Here is a 19,418-nt window from a genome sequence, read left to right on the forward strand (position 1 = left end):
TTTCTAATGATGCCTCAAAATAGGCAGTTAAAAAAAATCTATGGGGTATTTTGAGCTGAAACTTCACAGACACATTCAGGAGACACCTTAGACTTCTATTACATCTTGTAAAAAAAAAAAACGTTCAATGGCACCTGTAAGTGAACGTAATAATGTATAATGGATCCATGCATCAAGTCTTAAAGTGACAACAGCTTAATATATCTGCTGCCAAATAATGAGATAACATTAAAAATATCTATGTGGCAGTTTTTCCCCATGGTATCGATGTCAGAATTGTGACCAGTGAAAATGCTGAGTGGCTAGTAACTTTGGAAATCCTCTAGCCACAGTGGCTGGTGAGCAAAAAAGTTAATGTCAAGCCCTTCATCACAGCTCTATCCATAAACATACATTTGCAGGAAAGCGATAACAAACTATGGTATACAGTTTACATTTATGCATTTAGCAGATGCTTTTATCTAAAGTGACTTACAAAAGAGGAGCTAAAGCATATCAGTTTGTAAAAGAGCTAACAATATTCGCAATATACAATACCAGGTCTTGTACAAACAACTAGATTAGGAAGCAAACTAGGTTCCAAGAATAACTCCTACCAATATGTTTGCTTATCTGTTTCAGAGTTTTGCCTCTCTTGTGGAAAGACGAGAGTGGCGACCTTCCACCCGCTGTTTGAAGGAGGCCTTTGCCTAACATGCAAGGTGAGAGTTGACCTTATTCTCCACATTCTCAAAACGGAACATAACACAACTCGAGAGTCTGGGAACATGGTTCTCTAACACGTGCTGACACGATTGCTCATAAACGTGTCAAACCACAGCACTCGATCCTTACACCTGGACACCAGTGTTGTATCTATCGATTACCTTAAGGGGACAAAGGAAGTGCCATGGATATATGGATTTCAGCATAGATCATTTCCATCATCGCTGAATTATCCTATTACACTCTATTTGCAGCAACACGATAAATTCACTCTAAAAAATGCTAGGTTAAAAACAACCCAAGTTGGGTTAAATACGGACAAACCCAGCAGGTTGGGTTAAAGGGCACCTATTATGCCCTCTTTCACAAGATGTAATATAAGTCTCTGGTCTGGTCAAGTTTCAGCTTAAAATACCCCACAAATGTGCCCCTATTTGGGGGTGAGCAAAAACATGCCTTTTACTATATTAATATATTGCTGGCTAAAAAAAATAAATCCAAATGGCTGGTTGAAAACAACCCAATCCTTGTGTTTGTCCATATTTAACCCAGCCTTTTTTAGAGTGTTGCTTCAAACAGGGACTCTGGTTCATAAAACGCTTAGCTATTTAAGTTATTTACACATGTTTTTATTTGTGAATATGTCAGGATGTTTATTTAGAGATCTCCTACATGTACGATGATGATGGCTACCAGTCGTACTGCACCGTGTGCTGTGGCGGCAGAGAGGTGCTGCTCTGTGGAAACGCCAACTGCTGCAGGTACGAAACTCATGCTTCTCACAAACATTTATTTTTGTCCCGTAATCTCTCACTCAATCTCGCATTTCATTCCACCAGCGCCATGGCATTTTGTCACACTTCACTTCCATAACCGCTCCAACCACCCCCCTCCCTCCCATAATCTCTGAACCGTTCAGATGTTTGTCTTCTTTTCTTACTCAGCATATTGACTTTCTTTAAGGGAGAAGTGTATCATTTATTTACCATTAGCCACAAACTGTCAATTTTCATACAATTTAGTAAGTACACCTTCATCACAACCTAAGTGTTGCCACATCAGGGGCCTGTACCATGATGGTAGATGAACAAACTCAGGGTTATAGGATTAGTTTCGAGTTGCCAAAACCAAACCACTCCAATCCGGCTTTGTTGGTACCATGATGCTGATCATCAACTTTCTCTGTCAACTCAGGCTTTGATCCTGAATTTTGTGGAGCGCATGCACATGAATCCGTGACATTCGTGGCAAACAGCCAATCACATGCCTTGCAACAGAAATAAACTGATTCACTTCTCGCGAGATTCAAAACTCTTTCGCTGAAAATGAAGAATTTAAATGCATTTACACTAATGGAAAATACTTGTCTGTGAAAGAGGACAAAAGAAATGATCTTTCTCTATCAGTGCAAGTGAAAGTTGTGAAGATAGTTTATATAATTGATAATATATAGAGATAGAGACTCAAACATACACATGTAGTAATTTTTATATTTTAGTAGTATATTTACTCCTTATTTAGGCCTATATTATATATGATCTATATATTAATATTCATTGAAACTAAGTGCTTAATAACTACTGTTACACTAAATTTGCATGTGTGTAATGTATTAATAAAAATATAGATCATATAATTATACAAATCATATATGAATTATATTATAATTAAAACCAGACAATTTCATTGTTAAATATTTGTTTTTACTATATAATGAACTTTAATTTGGAGGAAGAGAAACTGGGGGAGTGACTTTATTGTGTTGAGTGTGTCAGTGTCACTTAGCTTACATCTGATTGGTCTAATTTCAGTTTGAGATCTCTAACCCAGAACATAACCTACCCTGGAGCAGGTTAGCCGTGGAGCGTAAGTTACTATGGTGACGAACATCGCTAAAAGTCAAGTTACTTTCATGGTACCTAAAACCTAGGATTGGTGCAAACTAATCTGAAACTTACCTGGCTAGCCAGCTAATCCAGCTTCATGGTTGGTACAGGCCCCAGATGTCATTAAAAACATTATCAAATTTCCCACTGTATTTATATCAGTGCATGGTTGCCAGTTTTGGTAAATCAATTAAACTGGTTGAACTGTTGAGCTTTAGCTTGATATCTTACCTTGAAAGCAATAAATTTATGCACATTATTTTGTGCAGTTTTTACTCATATCTACTTGTAATCATAATTACTCACTGGTTTGAGGTACTATACTTTATCGTATTTTTATATTTCTTTAATAAAAGTGTAGTCAGAATAACCTGTAAAGTGTTGCCTTCAAGTGTGCACTCCCCTTAAATTCATTAAATGCACATCCTTTCAAATGTTTTGTTTGACAATAATTTTGTTCTATGGTTGCTGCTGTTGATACAAGCTAACCTGAGTTTTTTATTTTGTTTTTTTGTAAGCCTTGGCTTTTCAAACTCATGTCAGGCCACTCAAACAAAATGCATTGTTTTAAAACAGTGTCACCCTACAAATGGCTTACACATTAATCTCAAATAGTAGAAAAAGGCACACTTAACCTTTAACATTGTCTGTTTCATTTGCCTTTTTAAAGGCTGTTTTTGATCAGAGTCTTTCCCCTCAGGTGTTTCTGTGTGGACTGTCTGGATATATTAGTGGGAGCAGGAGCGGCCAACAACGCCCGTGATCTGGACCCATGGCGCTGCTACATGTGTCAACCGCTGCAGCAGTACGGTGTGTTAAAGAAACGCCACGACTGGAGCCTGAAACTACAAGAGTTCTTCGTCAATGACAATGGACAGGAGTTTGTGAGTTCCGCATTAACTTTTACAGAGAGGGAAATTCTCTGTTTGCAAAGCTGTTTAATTATACAACATATTTACTTTTGTTTCTTCCAGGAAAGTCCAAAAATTTACCCTGCAGTCCCAGCAGAGCAGAGACGTCCAATCAGAGTCCTTTCACTGTTTGATGGCATTGCGACAGGTCAATATGATGTCTCTTTAGATTCTATATTCAACTTTTCTGGTGAAATTTACACCATCGGTGATTCATAATATGTGACTACCTGAAAAATTATTATCCGTCCTTCCATCCATCCACACATTGAGACTTTTGAAGTACATAAAGTTGTGCTGTGTGGCCAGAACTATGGACACTAGTGATGCTAATCACCCTGAGTTTAAAGTCTGTTTTTCATGTTAATCTGCAGGTTATCTGGTGCTTCGGGACTTGGGCTTCAAGGTTGATGTGTACATTGCATCAGAAGTATGTGAGGACTCGATTTCAGTGGGAGTTGTTCGGCATGAAGGAAAAATCCAGTATGTGCACGATGTTCGCAACATCACCAGAAAAAATGTGAGTCAACCGTAATCTGTTTCTGGCTGCTATATTTGACGTTTTCACTGGAGATTATTTAATGATTTTTCAGGTCTGTGGAACCAGTTTTATTGCTGTTTTTACATAATCAGCATTTATATTAACCTAGTAAGACTCAGGCTTAATTTCTCTGTTCCCTCAGCCATTTAATTTGATAAAAGTGTGTGTAGAGACTGATAGGTGCCATCACCTCACAGGCCACACACACCTGGCCCAAACATATTTGTTTAGTAGCGCGTTGCTTGTTCCAACAGTACTTGATAAGGCTAATGGCCTCACCTGAGTCTGGTCTTTGTCGTCAGTCCTCCAAGTTTCTGTTTGGCTTCTATTATCTCTCCACCTCACATTCAAACACTCAGGCACACACAGAGAGCCGCAAGTTGTCTTAAGCCTTAGTGACGGAACACAAAAGCGCTTTCTCCCTTCCTAAATCCCCTCTCCTCAATTCATACATTCACCAGCTAACCCTCCCATTCAATCACTCATTCACTCACCCATTGTTGTTCCGAGGCTGAATTGGGTGGGATTGCAGAGAGGGATGCATGAAAGGGCTCTTGTCGCTGAAGAAAAGAGAGAAGGGATATATTGGAGGGGTTTTTTGGGGCCCTGAGTTGGGTTATTTATGAAACACTGAAAGAATGAGAAGGCCTGAAAAGAGTCCAGCTGCAGATATGCTCTCACATTGGTATGTGCCAAGGGTAAAGATGAACACGGGCCATTCCCACAGTTTCCTTTAGCAGAACATCTGGAATGTCTAATTAAATGGCATCTATGACCCCAGTGACCAGTAATTACACCAAATTACTCGGATGTGTTCAGGGAGTTTCCTTATCAACTCATGGAACTATCAGTATCAGTGAGAAATGATGCACTTCATGTTGGAATCTTGAATGTTCTTTTTTGTTTGTTTGTTTTTTGTTTTGTTCAAAATGTAGGAATTCCAACCCAGCTAAAAGTGAATGTTCTCAGAACGTTTCTTTCAAAGTTACTTTTTAGCTAGATTTTCATCTAACTTTGTTTTTTAAATGCATACTTGTTTAAGAATATTCAAAGAATAATCAAAAGTAATGTTTCCATAATGTTTGCAAAATGATCAAATGGAATGTTTCCTTAAAGGGATAGTTCACCCAAAAATGGAAATTATCCCATGATTTACTCCCCCTCAAGCCATCCTAGGTGTATATGACTATCTTCTTTCAGACAATCACAATCGGAGAAATATTTAAGAATATCCTGGCTCTTCCAAGATTTATAATGGTAGTGAACTGGGGGCGTGTTTTGAAGCCCCCAAAAATGCAACCATCCATCAAAAAAAAAAAAAAAAAAAAAATCCATATGGCTCCAGGGGCTTAATAAAGGCCTTCTGAAACTAAGCAATGGGTTTTTCTAAGAAAAATATCCATATTTAAAACTTCATAAAGTACATTTCTAGCTTCCAGCAGACGGCCGTACCTCTGATCGACGCATGACGTAATGATGAAGGCGGAAGTGCAGTGGATAGAACAAAACAAAACATCGCTCACAAATCAGAAGTCTAAAACAAGAATTTTTAAAGAGAAATGTCAGAGGATTTTGATCCTCTGAAAGAAAAGAGGAGCTTGAGTTTGTTGGCCAGCCATATTTGTTTAAACCACGAGAGGCATCTAAGCTTATGATACTCCTACATCTTGTGTCATACATCATGTCAGGGGGATACCCAATTCACTACCATTAAAATGCTTAGGAGAGCCAGGATATTTGAAAATATCTCAGATTGTGTTCGTCTGAAAGAAGATAGTCATATACACCTAGGATGGCTTGAGGGTGAGTAAATATAAGACATTTGCATAACCTAGAAAAAAAAAATCTCTTAGCCAAGCACTGTGAATGATGTCTCCCTATGCTCTCAGTATACATCAAACTGTTAAGTACATAGTCTTATAACTTTCTTTTTGTCCGATTTTCAAATACTTTTTTTGCTTAAAATCAGTGGTTTGTAATGTGATGCATCCCATAGCTGGTTAGTTTGGTCAATGGCTTTTAACTTTTTAACAAAGGTTTTTTTAAAATCCTAATAGGAAAAATTAAATCCTTATGGGAAAAATACTTCCAGGCAGTTGAAAAAATGGGTGAGCGCTGTTACACTGTATAATAAAACATTTGGAAACAAACTAATTGATCTTCAGAGTTCCTGAGGTGACCATGCAATGCAGCTGTGCTAACACTAGATGGTGCTGTTCTGTTGCTCAGATTGCTGAATGGGGGCCCTTTGACTTGGTGATTGGTGGAAGTCCCTGTAATGACCTTTCAATTGTCAACCCTGCCAGGAAAGGCCTGTACGGTAAGACATTAGCTTGTGAATCTTATTAAGGAAATCTTTCATTCTCCTACACAAACCCTTTGTAGATTCTATCATTTGTTTTGATTACATGCTGGTTCATGTCACATGCTGAATCATTATGGTGGTGTGTTTACAATCCCATCAATGGCAGTGTGTTTTTTTTTTTTATTAAAAAGATTTTTATTTTAAAGTCAACATGTTCTGTGCTATGGACATGAATCTATCTATCCATCCATTCTCCAAAATGCTTATCCTCCGTAGGGTTGTGGGACGGATGTGTATAATATCTCAAATTATGCAGCTTGCAAAGTGCAGTTGTACTATTATTTTCTAAGCCATCACACATAATTTTAGCCTGGCATACAATGAACGAACAAAGACATACAAAGACTAACAAGCTGCTTTTCCACCATCAGGCCAAACTATTCTCTACAGTCCCCCTGTAGTCAATAATATTATCCTTCAAGCCCATCACCAAAATGACCTGTTTATTTTTTTCCTGTGAAAAATAGTTATTCATGCCTTAAAATAGCTTAAATGTGACTCTACACCAGGGGCGTCAAACTCATTTTAGGTTGAGGGCCGGATTGTCGTATTTAGTTAAAAAAATAACCATGTGCGGGCCGAATTAAATTAATTTGCAAGAAAACTAGTACACTGCTCTTTAAAAAATGATTCGATTTTTAAAATAATGCTTTATTTTATTTTTTTAAAAAAAATTTTATAGTGATGCAGCTATTTTCATTTTTCATGGTCAATTCCAATTTTTTTCCAATTCCAAATTGGCCGAATCTGATACTGGTTGCTTTTTTTTCTTTTTTAAGCAAATTTATTTGTTCCAAAAATGTGTAGCTCTTTGATATTCGAGGCAAACACTGCATTTTTATCACAATCCCAACAAAGATGTTATGCGCATGAGCAGTTGTTTTTAATTTCAATTATTGTATAATTTCAAGATTAACAGCAAAAACCGCATGGTTTGACTTTAGCTTTGTGAAATTATGCTACATAATAAGACACCTGCACAAAACAAAATCAGCAGACGGACTGAATTTAATTCAGATTCACTCTCTGACAGTAGGTGGAGCTTATGGAACAGCATTGATATAGCGTTTCCATGATTACCACTATACACATAGCAGCACTGCGTAGATAAATAGGCTCTACTTTATACAGAGATAAGACCCATCAAAACTTATCTGAAGACCGTTCCCTTCAGAGATACATTCATATCAACCCCAATTTAATATTTATATTATTCTTCCTATTTTTTTATGAACAGTGAGTTTGTGCATGGTAGAGTATTTTCCCTGCTGGTGCGTCTGTTCTCCTCTTTGGCTACGTTCACACTGCAGGGCTTAATGCTCAATTCCGATTTTTTGAAAAAATTAGATTTTTTTTGCAAGGCCGTTCACATTTTCAATTAAATGCGACCTTTTGTGATCTCCTGTGTGAACGTGAAATGACCCAAAAGTGACCCGCATGCGCAGAAGAGTACGCAACGGTCAACGACGTCACTCGTTGTTTGCGGAAGTAGACGGCCACCTCGTTTGTTCCAGGCTTTAACCTCCTTGTATTTGGCTCGGAGGCTTTTTATTTTTCGCTGGCATTGGAGCCAGGATCATCTGTAACCACGCTCGGCCATTTTGCTGGAAATGTTTTCGTAAACCGCCCAGTTCCGATAAGAGCCCTCGAGTTTGGCCTGAATAGAGCTGTCACCCCAAATATTAATTAAATCTGTGACCTCGCTTCCCTTCCATTGACTGGTCTCAGCAGCATCGTCCGCCATGATTGTTGTTTATCTTCTCGTTCCCGCCTACTTCAACGCACAATTATGACATTTGTAGCGTATCAATGACGTACGGGTCGGATACATGTGGTCTGTCGCATTTCAAAAGATCGGATACGTATCGGATTCAGGACCACATACCCAAGTGGCCTGGGTCACATTTGAAAAGATCAGATACAGGTCGCATAGGGGCAAAAAAATCGGTATTGGGTCGTTTCAGCCTGCAGTGTGAACGTAGCCTTTGTGTCCGTAATCATCGTGTGGATGTATTAACGTCCTGTTTATAGACTGTAATAATTTCCCAAAATTTCATTATATGTGGAAATATTTACGAAGCACTTTGTTTGCAAGCCGGAATAAAGATTAACCAAAATAAAACTAAAAAAACGTTTGGATTTATGACCAGTGGACTAGTGCATCTCTATTTTTTTATTATAGTTCCAATCACCCCGGGCCGGATTGGACACCTTTGTGGGCCGTATGTTTTTAGTATACACAGAACCATGAATATGCAAATAAGCCCAACCTCCACTCACTCACACCAGCTCAGAGATCCACTCAGTCAGCTTTACTTTACAAGTGGAAATACTGGTTTAATTCAGCCATGTTTGAACCAAAAAACAGATTCAGAAGTGGAAGAGCGAATTATACAGGCTTGTCTACAAGTCGATGTATTAGAATGGTAATGCGTTTTATGTATCGCTCTCTACAACGCGCTCTCTACAATGTCTGACACATAACGGTAATTAATATGATTAGCCTTTTTATATAATTAGCCTGTTATTAAAAAGCTAATAATGTGTTGCTAATGTTACACAACCCATGTTCCCATTCGCCATCTCAAACAGCTGCCTTCTAAAAATCAGCATCCTTAGTAACGCTTTCAACAACTCAGTACATCAGTGGAAAGGCATATAGTTCATCATAACATCGTAATATACATCATATACATAATTCACCCGCTATATTGCTAAATGTACCCAATTTTTCATATCAACAGAAAAATATACCAGGATAACCTGGGTTCTCTTAAGACTCCCCTGCTTCAGAGAGTAGTTAATGATATGCTAAAGCCCGCCCACACATTGACGTGATTGAATGTAGTTTGTGATGTAAGAAACGCTGTGATTTCAAACCACGTTTTTTTGCACCGCAAAATACTCAGCAATGGTGTTGACTTTGAAATTTGCACATGGTTTGTCTTAAAGCATATTAAAAACACCACATAGACATATAAACAACATTAAAAACTTGATTTTCACCCCCTACGGTTTCATTTTCCACTGTGGGGCTGATAACAGAGCTTTTTGGAATGTAATATAAATGCGCAAAAGTTTACAGAGGTAGGAGATGTAACTAGTAATCACGTTATGGAGGATGACCAGATATTTCTATTAATAACTTGTGTTTACTTCGCCCAAATAGCGCGCTTAGCCAGCTACAGAGAAACTGGTAGTCGGACAACAGACAAATGACTAATCCTGAGTGGCAACGTCACTACACACATTCTGCCAGCCCAGAATTCCAGGCTGAGAACAGTTTGTTATTGTGCTGTGCCAAACCAAGCTCAAGTAGAAATATAACTGTAACCATCTCTTACAATTCTTGGAACCGTTTGGCCCAACGGTGGAAAAGTGGCTATAATCAGTATGTAAGGCTTTTTTTTATGTTTTGTTTATTATATTGTGTTTAGAGGGGACTGGACGGCTGTTTTTTGAGTTTTACCGCCTCTTGAGTGAAGCGAAACCAAAGGAAGGGGAAGATCGGCCTTTCTTCTGGATGTTTGAGAACGTGGTCGCCATGAGCGTCAACGATAAGAGAGACATCTCACGATTCCTGGAGGTTTGCGTTTCTTCATGGCTGTTGTTGTTGGAGACGGATTGATCTGGTTGTTTCTCATTTCAATTTGTTTTTGTGTATCTCTAGTGTAATCCAGTGATGATTGACGCTATCGAGGTATCAGCTGCTCACAGGGCACGTTATTTTTGGGGAAACCTGCCAGGAATGAAGAGGTATTTGTCATCTCATCTACCCCAACTCTCTCTTAAATAGTCTCCAGACAGCATCTCTAAATCTTTTTAATCAGAATCACAATAAAAAGAAAAAAGCAATACATGTACTTTATGCAATTTTGAAATGAATGTGCTTTTTTTTTTCAGGCCTCTGTGTGCTTCTGGGATGGATAAATTAGAACTTCAGGACTGTTTGGAACACGGCCGTGTTGCCAAGGTAACTTATTTTCTATCTGTGAAAGCTGTTTATTGATTTACTTTATTTATTCATGACCTTGAGCAGGTTGTATCAAGCATAGTCTCTTAACTCTCTTTATCTTTAGTTTGGTAAGGTGCGTACCATCACAACACGGTCCAACTCCATAAAACAGGGAAAAGACCAACACTTCCCTGTCATGATGAATGGTAAAGAGGACATCCTGTGGTGCACAGAGCTTGAGAGGTGTGTTCACAACAGCCAAAATATCAATAATACCAAAAATATCAAATGTCAAGTTCTTAGAAATGTACTTTTTACATTTGATTACTTTATTCAATTTCTGTTGGCTGTATTTCTTACCTGATTACTATTGTTAGACCTACCTGACAAACTTAAAGGGATAGTTCACCCAAAAATGAAAATTTCCCCATAATTTACTCACCCTCAAGCCATCCTAGGTGTATATCTTCTTTCAGACTAATACAATCTGAGTTAAATAATGTACTGGCTAATCCAAGCTTTATAATTGCAGTGAATGGAGGATGAGATTTTGAAGCCCAAAAAAGTGCATCCATCTATCATAAAAGATATCCACATGTGGATATGATGCATACGGCCATCTGTTGGAAGCTAGTTATTTTAGTTGTTTTAAATATGAACGTTTCTTACAAAAATGCATCGCTTCGCTTCAGAAGGCCTTTTTAACCCCCTGGAGCCGTGTGGATATCTTTTATGATGGATAGTTGCAGTTTTTTGGGCTTCAAAATCTCATCCTCTATTCACTGCCACTATAAAGCTTGGAAGAGCCAGGACATTGTTTAATATAACTCCGACTGCATTCGTCTGAAAGAGGAAAGTCGTATATACTTAGGATGGCTTGAGGGTGAGTAAATCATGGGGTAATTTTCATTTTTGGGGGAACTAATCCTTTAAAGCACTGTTTATTTAATTTGTATTTTTTTTCTGCTGTACTTATTTGTTCTTATTTTTTTCTTATTTACCGACTGTTAGATTTTAGTTGACTAAATCTATTGTAGAATCTAAAACTTTTTTGACAAAATCTAAATCAAAATTTGCTGTCAAAATGAACACTGGTACAACATAATGACATTTTCCTTGTACCTTGACACTAGCTCAGTATTATACACATCTTAATTGTTATTTTCAAAATAGTTCTTCAAAGTATTTTTTACACAACATTAATTATTAAATATCATTAATTTTCTTTGTATTATATGACATTTTACAGCTCAAACAAACCTTATCATGTCACAAAAAGGTACAATTATGCGATAATCAATCTTTGAAATCAGTTTCTATTTTATGTTTGACTTTGATTTGGAAAAAAACCCTTCTTAAATCATTTAAATGTTTAACTAAACTGCTTCATTTTTTTTCTATGAAATAATAAACCACTTAATAATCTTTCTTTTCAAGAATTTCTTTCAATTAGTATTTTCCCTTCATTATGTTAGGACAGTTGTATCATCCTGTTATTTTTGACTTATGCTTGTTTAAAATAAGTTTACATTAAATTAAATTGTGAATTAATGTCAAGTCATAAGTATTTTTTAATAAATTAATAGATCCGGACAAAAAAAATCACATCACGTTATTGACCCAAAAATGTCTCTTCCTCTTGTCAGGATTTTTGGCTTTCCTGTCCACTACACGGACGTGTCCAACATGGGCCGTGGCGCCAGACAGAAGTTGCTGGGACGGTCTTGGAGTGTTCCTGTAATCCGACACCTATTCGCCCCACTGAAGGACTACTATGCATGTGAATAACACACATAGTCCATGTTCAGTTCATCCAAAGTCACACAACAAACACAATAACAAAGTACAAAACCAAATGTCCTCAATAAGGAGCTCTTGGAGGCCAGTTAATCTCCAATTTTACAAGACGATCTCAGCTTTGGAAAGACAAGCTGAGAAGTTGGGCTAACTTGAGGATGAGGGTAGCTTTGATCATCAGACCAAACTCAAGGAAGGTGCCGTGACACTTAGAGCGTCACTTAGTAAAAACACAGTTAGCTTTTGTACTAGATGTTTTTGAAATTGATGTGGCTGTCAAGGTCTTTGAAACTGCCAGGACACATGCAGATAGATTTTATCATTTATTCTCATGAAAAACAAAAATACTAAACTGCCTTACCATTTCAAACTTGAATTTTTTTTTTTTAATTGAACAAAACATTTTACAGTATATTACAAAACTTATCCGGCTAAGAAATGCACAAATGTGCATTTGTCCTAGATTTAGTATGCTTGCATGTGACACATGTGAGAAAAATACTTGAAATTTATCAATGCAAACTTACAAACACCAAGCTGTGAGCCCCTACAAATGCATTTAAAGAGATGCATTAAGAGATTTGATTCCCCATTTGCATTTAATACAGCCTACATTCCCTCTATATAACATTGCACAATAACAGTATAACCAGAAGGTGTTTTTATTAGCAGAACTCGAGGGCATTAGCCTGCTGAACATTATACAATTGTTTCTTGACAAGTGATAATTAGTGTCAAGTTATTGCTTAAGATAGAGATCAGTGTACTGTATTTTAACCTTGAAATTAATGTTTACAAACTTTAACACATTTCAACACATTTTTAGAGCTTTCTTATTATACCTTGATTTTTTTTTTTTTTAGATTGACCTCTATGATGGGACTGTTTTACTCACATAGATGCTTTTATGCTTGTTTTTATGCTTACTGTTGCTACAAGCAATAAGAAACGCATTGTATCACTCATTGTATCATTGTAGCACTCTCATTCTTAAAACTGATGCCTCATCTGTCTATAACACTTAATGTGTGGTGCCTTTTGAAGAGAACAGATACATCCTGCCGTATGAGGGTTGAGAAGAAGCTTTCTGCTTTTGTTTGATAGACCTAATGCTGTAACACAAACTGTTTTATATGTCTAATTTTATGCTTAATGAAAACTACTGTCCAAAGTCAAAGCTTGAAGTCTAAAGTAACCTTTAATACTTCACAAGACATGGAACACAATGTTTGGATACTGCATGTAAATTACAGTCATTTGTCCTGTGCACATCTTGACAGGCAAAAATGTATGTAAAACAGCACAAATATGTGCTTACTGTCACTGTGTTTTCTTCAAAGTTTTTTTTATTGTAGTGTAAACACAATATTGATATCATAGCCCTAATATTTTGCTTAGTAGATCTTTAAATTTGATATATAAAGCTGTCTTTTTACTTGTTTATTTGGTAACATAATGAACATGTTAATCTATGCGTTTGAACATTAACAGTGCTTTTATACAGTCAATTTATATGTACTTTATTTTTTATACTTTTTTTCTTAGTTTTTGTATACAATTTGTTTTTCTTTTGGGACTTATGGTATAAAACATAAAAAGTAACCAAAAATTGTTAGTATCCTAAACAAAACCAATAAAGACAGACTTCAAAGCTTGTGTTTTGTCTACAATGCTTGATTTTAAAGGGGTGGTCTAATGCCATTTCATTTCATTCTGATTTATTTACTCTTAAAGAGTTGCATTCTCATGCTAAACATGGCAAAAGTTTCAAAACATGAGTTAGATGTATGACAGAGAGTATTTCAGTGTCAAATACACTCCTTCCGGATTCAAATATGTTTTTTCGAGTATGGCCCTGTATCACATCATAAAGGGTGGAATTCCTTATATGGGCACTTCTCCCTGACAAGCATGCACACACACATTACCCAGAGCGAGAGCAAGAGTACGAACATCAACGTTCTTCGTTTGGGTTACGGAAGAGATTTTTCAACAATGTCACCAAAGTGTGCTTTTGGTTTTGAGGGAAAGATAACCTTTTTCAGCTCCCCAAAGAACCCAGGGTTAATGGAACAGTGGATGCAGTTTGTTTTTCTGGGGCAGCAAATGAGTTGTGCACACGTTTGTTTGTTCGGTGATGAATGTTTTGTAAACATGTCCCAGTTCGATGATGGATTTGCAGATCGTGGGCGGTGAGTAAAACTAAATCAAATGTCTGTGCTTTGTTGGCAAGTGTCGCACAAGTGCATATAATGTGAACAACACTAACGTTTTTGTTCCCTTTTTATTTATAATGATGTCGCAGCTTGCAGACGATCACTACGTAAAAGCTGCGCCTGCTCGTGACTCTTTAGCTCTGCCCATGGCACGCCTCAAGGAGCTCGGCTTTTTCAGAAAGAGTCGTTACAGCATATTTATCTTTTATAAATATGACAAAACTAAAGACTTTTCGGAAATATGAAGGATGTAATACTACTCTATAGGTACTCAAGATTAACATGAGATTGGCGGAAACTGTGTGCGTTATGTACCCTTTAAAGGTGGGGTAAGCCATATTTCAAAAATGTTGTTGGACATTGTTGATATTTAAAATAAACACAAAATAACCCACCCCTCTCTTCATTGCTCCGCCTCCAAAACTCACCTTCCAACCCTAACTCCTCCGAGTTTTGTCTCACATTGTCTAGCAGTCATCAGTGTGCATTGGTTTACCTGCACAAATCTCACTATCTGGCCATTGTTACACACGCAATGCGAGAGTGGATGTTTGATTATCACAGCTGACGTGCAACAAAATAATGCTACATGAAAAATAAAGCACAGATGATGAACAAACGACAAGGAAGCACAAACAATGAACGTACAGTACACAATAGTAATAAATACTACATAAATACACTACTTTGCTGTTAGTTGCCAACAGCACAGCAGCGCCAGACAATCAATGACACTCAAACCCAGTGTTGCTCATCTCTCTTTCTGCAGTCTTTATTCAAATCTCCCTGCACGTTCCGTCTCCTCGACCATCATACACCCACTAATTTTCATTGGTTACACGGTTGTTGTTGGTGTCCGCCTGACTAACTTCCAAACAGTGTTTTTGAAATATGGCTAACCCCACTTTTAATAATGTGTTGAGGGGTAACGCATTACAAGTAACTTCAGTTACGCAAACAGATTACTTTTTCAACTAGTGAGGTAATGCATTTTTTCAATTTACAACAAAATATCTAAGTTACTTTTTCAAATAAGTAACGCAAGTTCACATTTACTGACTGACAGCTCTCCTGTCCTTATGTTGAGAGAAATAAAGTGCAGAGGTGTTGTGTGCGCTGTGTGAACATGATAGTTATTGTAGTTCTAGACTAAACATGAGCGTGCATTTCACTCATCTCACTTGCACAAAAACATTCAGTATTCCTCAAAAATAATAAAAACAGTAAAATGCAATCTCAGAATTTTAGGCAAACTTAATAATTAACTATATTACATTACACAAATATACTTTATGTATTTAATCTCACTTTATTAACCAGTCTTTGACCTTCTCTGCTGACCTTCAATGATCTAATTCAATCATACTAATAATAAGCAAAACATACTTTAGATTAGATTTAGAAATAAGAGTGTTGAACCTTTCTCAAAACTGTCTACCAATTTGAAATTAATTAATGTTTTATTCTCTAAAAAGTGGAGTCCTAAATACAAACTAAATTCACTTTTATCAAATATATGCATTTAAAATGTCCAGGAAAACACAAAATACTGAATTTTGTCAGGTGGAATACCACCGACAATTAATTAGAACAACAATTATTTAAAAAAAAAATGAAAAAACATTATTTTAAACATTAGTCAAATACTTTTATTAGGAATATAAAGCAAAACATTGTTCCAACTGAAACGACATTAGTGACCAAAACCCCAAACGACTGATTTTTATGCAGTGCTCATATACAGTGATGCTGCGTTCCAGACGAGATTGCACGTGGTAATATCCCAAATTAAATGTCCGATTTAAGACCTCAGTGAGCTCCAGGCAATCAGACGTCACTTGCACATGTTGACCATATGGTGTCGCCACGACACAACGAGAGCATATCGTGTTTTGTGTCAATTATGGCAAAAATAAATAAATAAATAAATAAAAACTGAATAAAAAATATAAAATGGCTTTTAAAAAACAGCTAATGAAAAGCAAAAACGAAGTTATTACATAAACTTAATGTCTAATGTTAAAGTTTGTGTTTACGTTTATGTTCATTGGAAGCATAAGCAGGACTTGCCATGGGACTTGCAGACATCTTGGAAGTGACGTCAAATGACGCGTCTCGCTGAGGTTGACGTCCGACTAACGAGGTGGAAAAAATCCAAAGTTTGACACAGTCAAAAGTGTATGAACAGCTGTACTGCAAAGACATTAGCCTATGTGCTGACACTTCTAGTAGCGAGTATTAAACAATATTTATTATATAATAACAGAGCTACAGTTTAGTCGTCCAAATCTGCAGTCAACTAGCCATATAATGCACGAGATCTAACTGTGCAACAGTGTGAATTAGTATTCAGACGCACATATGTGCTTCATTCACAATATGAAATAGGAAAACAAAACAAATTGGAGATTTGTTGTCTCTATAATGAAATATTGCTATCGTTTATACTGTACACTGTTTCAATTAAATAAGGCGTGTTCAATTAAAAATCTTATGTTGGTATACAGCAATAAACGTGAAACACTGTTGTCAAATAGCTTATGTTGCTAGCTTGCATCTCGTTTAGTCTCAGTCAACCTTTTGAAGTCATATTTAGATAACGTACTTTTTTTGCAAACAAAAGTAACAGGTATAATTGAAACTATAAGACTTCATAGACTGAGTTATAGATACAACTGATCTTTAGGTCGTGCAAATGAACCCTCTAAAAGGAATTACTTCCGGTTCATTTCATGGCCGCCAGGTTGAGTGAAGTCGATTGCATTGTGGGATACAGTATCGCACTGTTGTTGTGCAAATACAGAAAGTCGACTGGTATTCTATACTGTATAGGCCTACTTTTAAAACAATTGTATGGTAATATGCAATTCCGAGCATATTCTTCTTAATCTACCTAGTTCGTATTTTAACTCGGTCAGACTCTCGCTACTGCCATAAAAAGATATCGCAGAAATTGTTGGCTTAAGAGTAATTAAGTGCTATCATTCCGAATTCAGTCTGTTTTTCGTTCCCTTTCTACCGTTTTGAACCGTCTTTAAAGAGTATGACCAAACAGCATTCGAATGCGGGTTGTAAGAAGCATTTCATTGGTTGGACCTATTGAACAAACACGCCCCCTCACAAACGAGTCGTTGTTTTGAGTCTGAACGAGACTCGGCGCAGCACTGAACAAAGATTTGCAGACCCACGAGAGATGTGGTTCTTCGTGTGATTTAGTAAGTATCGTTCATAACAACTCAAAGAGAGCGGAAGAATTAAAGTGTATGGAGAACGCGTTGGATACTTTTTAATATCTCTTAGTAGATTTGAAAACAACTATTAAGGATACTCATCTCGGTCGTGATTGACTCGGCGTTTTTAACGAATCTGTTGACTCAAGAGTACGACAACGATGTACTAAAAACGAAGATGTTTTTTTCCTTTGTACATAACTGACAACGTTATGTATCCCCTTTCACACGGATCCGCGAAAATTACTAAAAACGCTGTTATCAGACAAGTAACGTTAGTTGGCGATGTCACTTTGTAAATAAAGACTACACGCCTGCGCATTCTCGCCAAACGCGCATGCCTATCCACTTTATTTTTTACAGTTTACTGCACTTCGATATTATTCTCGTTATTTTCCTATAGCAGCTAATAAATCGGAAGTCCCACACATTCACAGAAAACACTACCTTCGCGTTGAAAATAAGGTGGACAGAAGCACGTAATACGCGTTGCGTCACCGTTTTTGCAGTTTACACGGAGATGACAACGGTATCGTGTTTAAATACTTGAACTTTGAAACCTGTTTTCAAAAGTTTGCTTTTTCAGGCCACCAAAACGCATAAAAAGTTTTCCGGTTTTAGTTGAAAACGGTTTCATCTCCTCACATCTAAACACAAAAAGTCACGCACCGGTCCGCCATCTACTGGCGAAAGGATGTACCTTGCAAAAATATCAGTGAACGAATCTTTTCGGTGAACCGATTCAAACGAATCGAGTCACTGGGATGAATCAAAATCCCCACCACTGATATTCGGTGTTTCCACGTTGTAAAACAGCAGAACGCATTCAAAGCGTTTATGATTCCTACGCGATCGACTCTCCTACGTGAAATCGACCAATCCGATGATCCGCTGAAGTCGCGGGATCGCCAGAGGTACCGATTACCAAAACATTGAACCGACGGGGTGGTTGTGGTAAGTAGTTGATTTGTATTGTAAGTTGATGATTTGTATAACTTACACAGTGAATGTAAATAGCTGACCGCGCGACGTGAGATGCGGAAATAGCTGTGTGCGCGAGCTGCAAATATCGCGAAAGATGCATGTTAAGCATTGTTTTGAAATGCTTATCAGAAGCGTTAAGAGTGAATTTGTAGTTACAATACAATATGTGGTTACTTCACCACAAAAACATTACATGAACTCGTTGTGCGCCTTATAATTATTTAAACAAGTTTACCAAAAAAAAAAAAAAAACTGTACGTTACCATTTCGTCTAAGAAAAATATATTACTTAAATTAAATTAACGAGTTTTAAAGTAATTTCCAGTTACCTTAACGCGGTTTGTGTGAACCGATATCATTTTGAATAAATTTGTAAGTGTTTAGATACAGCAGAAAATTTCAGCAACAGACAGAAACAGTTTTTTTTTTTTTTATAAAGACATTGGATTTTGTCTCTTTGTTTCCCTGCAGTCTGTGTCCCACCGTGCAGTGTGGAGGAATGGCTGCTCCTGGGACTGGGAGGCCGCTCGCGTTTCATTGGCCCCAGCAGCTCCTCTTTCCTCCCTTTAAGTTTTCGCGGTAAATTGAGGGGTCCGCATGCGCAGACGCGGATATATCCATAACAGATTCTAAAACGTTCTTATTTTCAAAAAATCTTTTGACTTAACGAATCGTTTTCATCTGTAAAGACTTCCTGCCAAGAAGAAAACTTATTTTTGGTCGGTTGTTTGTCCTTTCAAACTGATTTCTTTGTTGTTGTTGTTGGGATGAATGAACAAAACGACATTTAGCGCTTAATGTGGTTTGCGGGTACATTATAAACTGTAC

At 37.2% G+C, this 19,418-nt stretch overlaps 1 protein-coding gene across 3 annotated transcripts in view; it reads left to right on the forward strand.

Moving 5' to 3' along the window:
• Positions 1 to 13,799, forward strand: part of dnmt3bb.1 (DNA (cytosine-5-)-methyltransferase 3 beta, duplicate b.1) — a 49,488-nt gene extending 35,689 nt beyond the window's left edge. For 2 of the 3 annotated variants that reach the window (XM_067370664.1, XM_067370666.1), the window contains 12 exons: positions 622 to 701; positions 1,354 to 1,466; positions 3,292 to 3,475; positions 3,566 to 3,650; positions 3,877 to 4,022; positions 6,101 to 6,151; positions 6,273 to 6,363; positions 9,846 to 9,994; positions 10,079 to 10,164; positions 10,312 to 10,381; positions 10,488 to 10,606; positions 12,010 to 13,799. In XM_067370664.1, the coding sequence (XP_067226765.1) occupies positions 622 to 701; positions 1,354 to 1,466; positions 3,292 to 3,475; positions 3,566 to 3,650; positions 3,877 to 4,022; positions 6,101 to 6,151; positions 6,273 to 6,363; positions 9,846 to 9,994; positions 10,079 to 10,164; positions 10,312 to 10,381; positions 10,488 to 10,606; positions 12,010 to 12,151 (1,316 nt within the window). In that variant the 3' untranslated portion in view covers positions 12,152 to 13,799. The remainder of the gene's footprint in view (positions 1 to 621; positions 702 to 1,353; positions 1,467 to 3,291; positions 3,476 to 3,565; positions 3,651 to 3,876; positions 4,023 to 6,100; positions 6,152 to 6,272; positions 6,364 to 9,845; positions 9,995 to 10,078; positions 10,165 to 10,311; positions 10,382 to 10,487; positions 10,607 to 12,009) is intronic. The other variant, XM_067370665.1, reaches the window with a different exon arrangement.
• Positions 13,800 to 19,418: the final 5,619 nt, after the last annotated feature.

The sequence above is a fragment of the Chanodichthys erythropterus genome, chromosome 20, assembly GCF_024489055.1.
Source record: "Chanodichthys erythropterus isolate Z2021 chromosome 20, ASM2448905v1, whole genome shotgun sequence".
Taxonomy (NCBI): Eukaryota; Metazoa; Chordata; class Actinopteri; order Cypriniformes; family Xenocyprididae; genus Chanodichthys; species Chanodichthys erythropterus.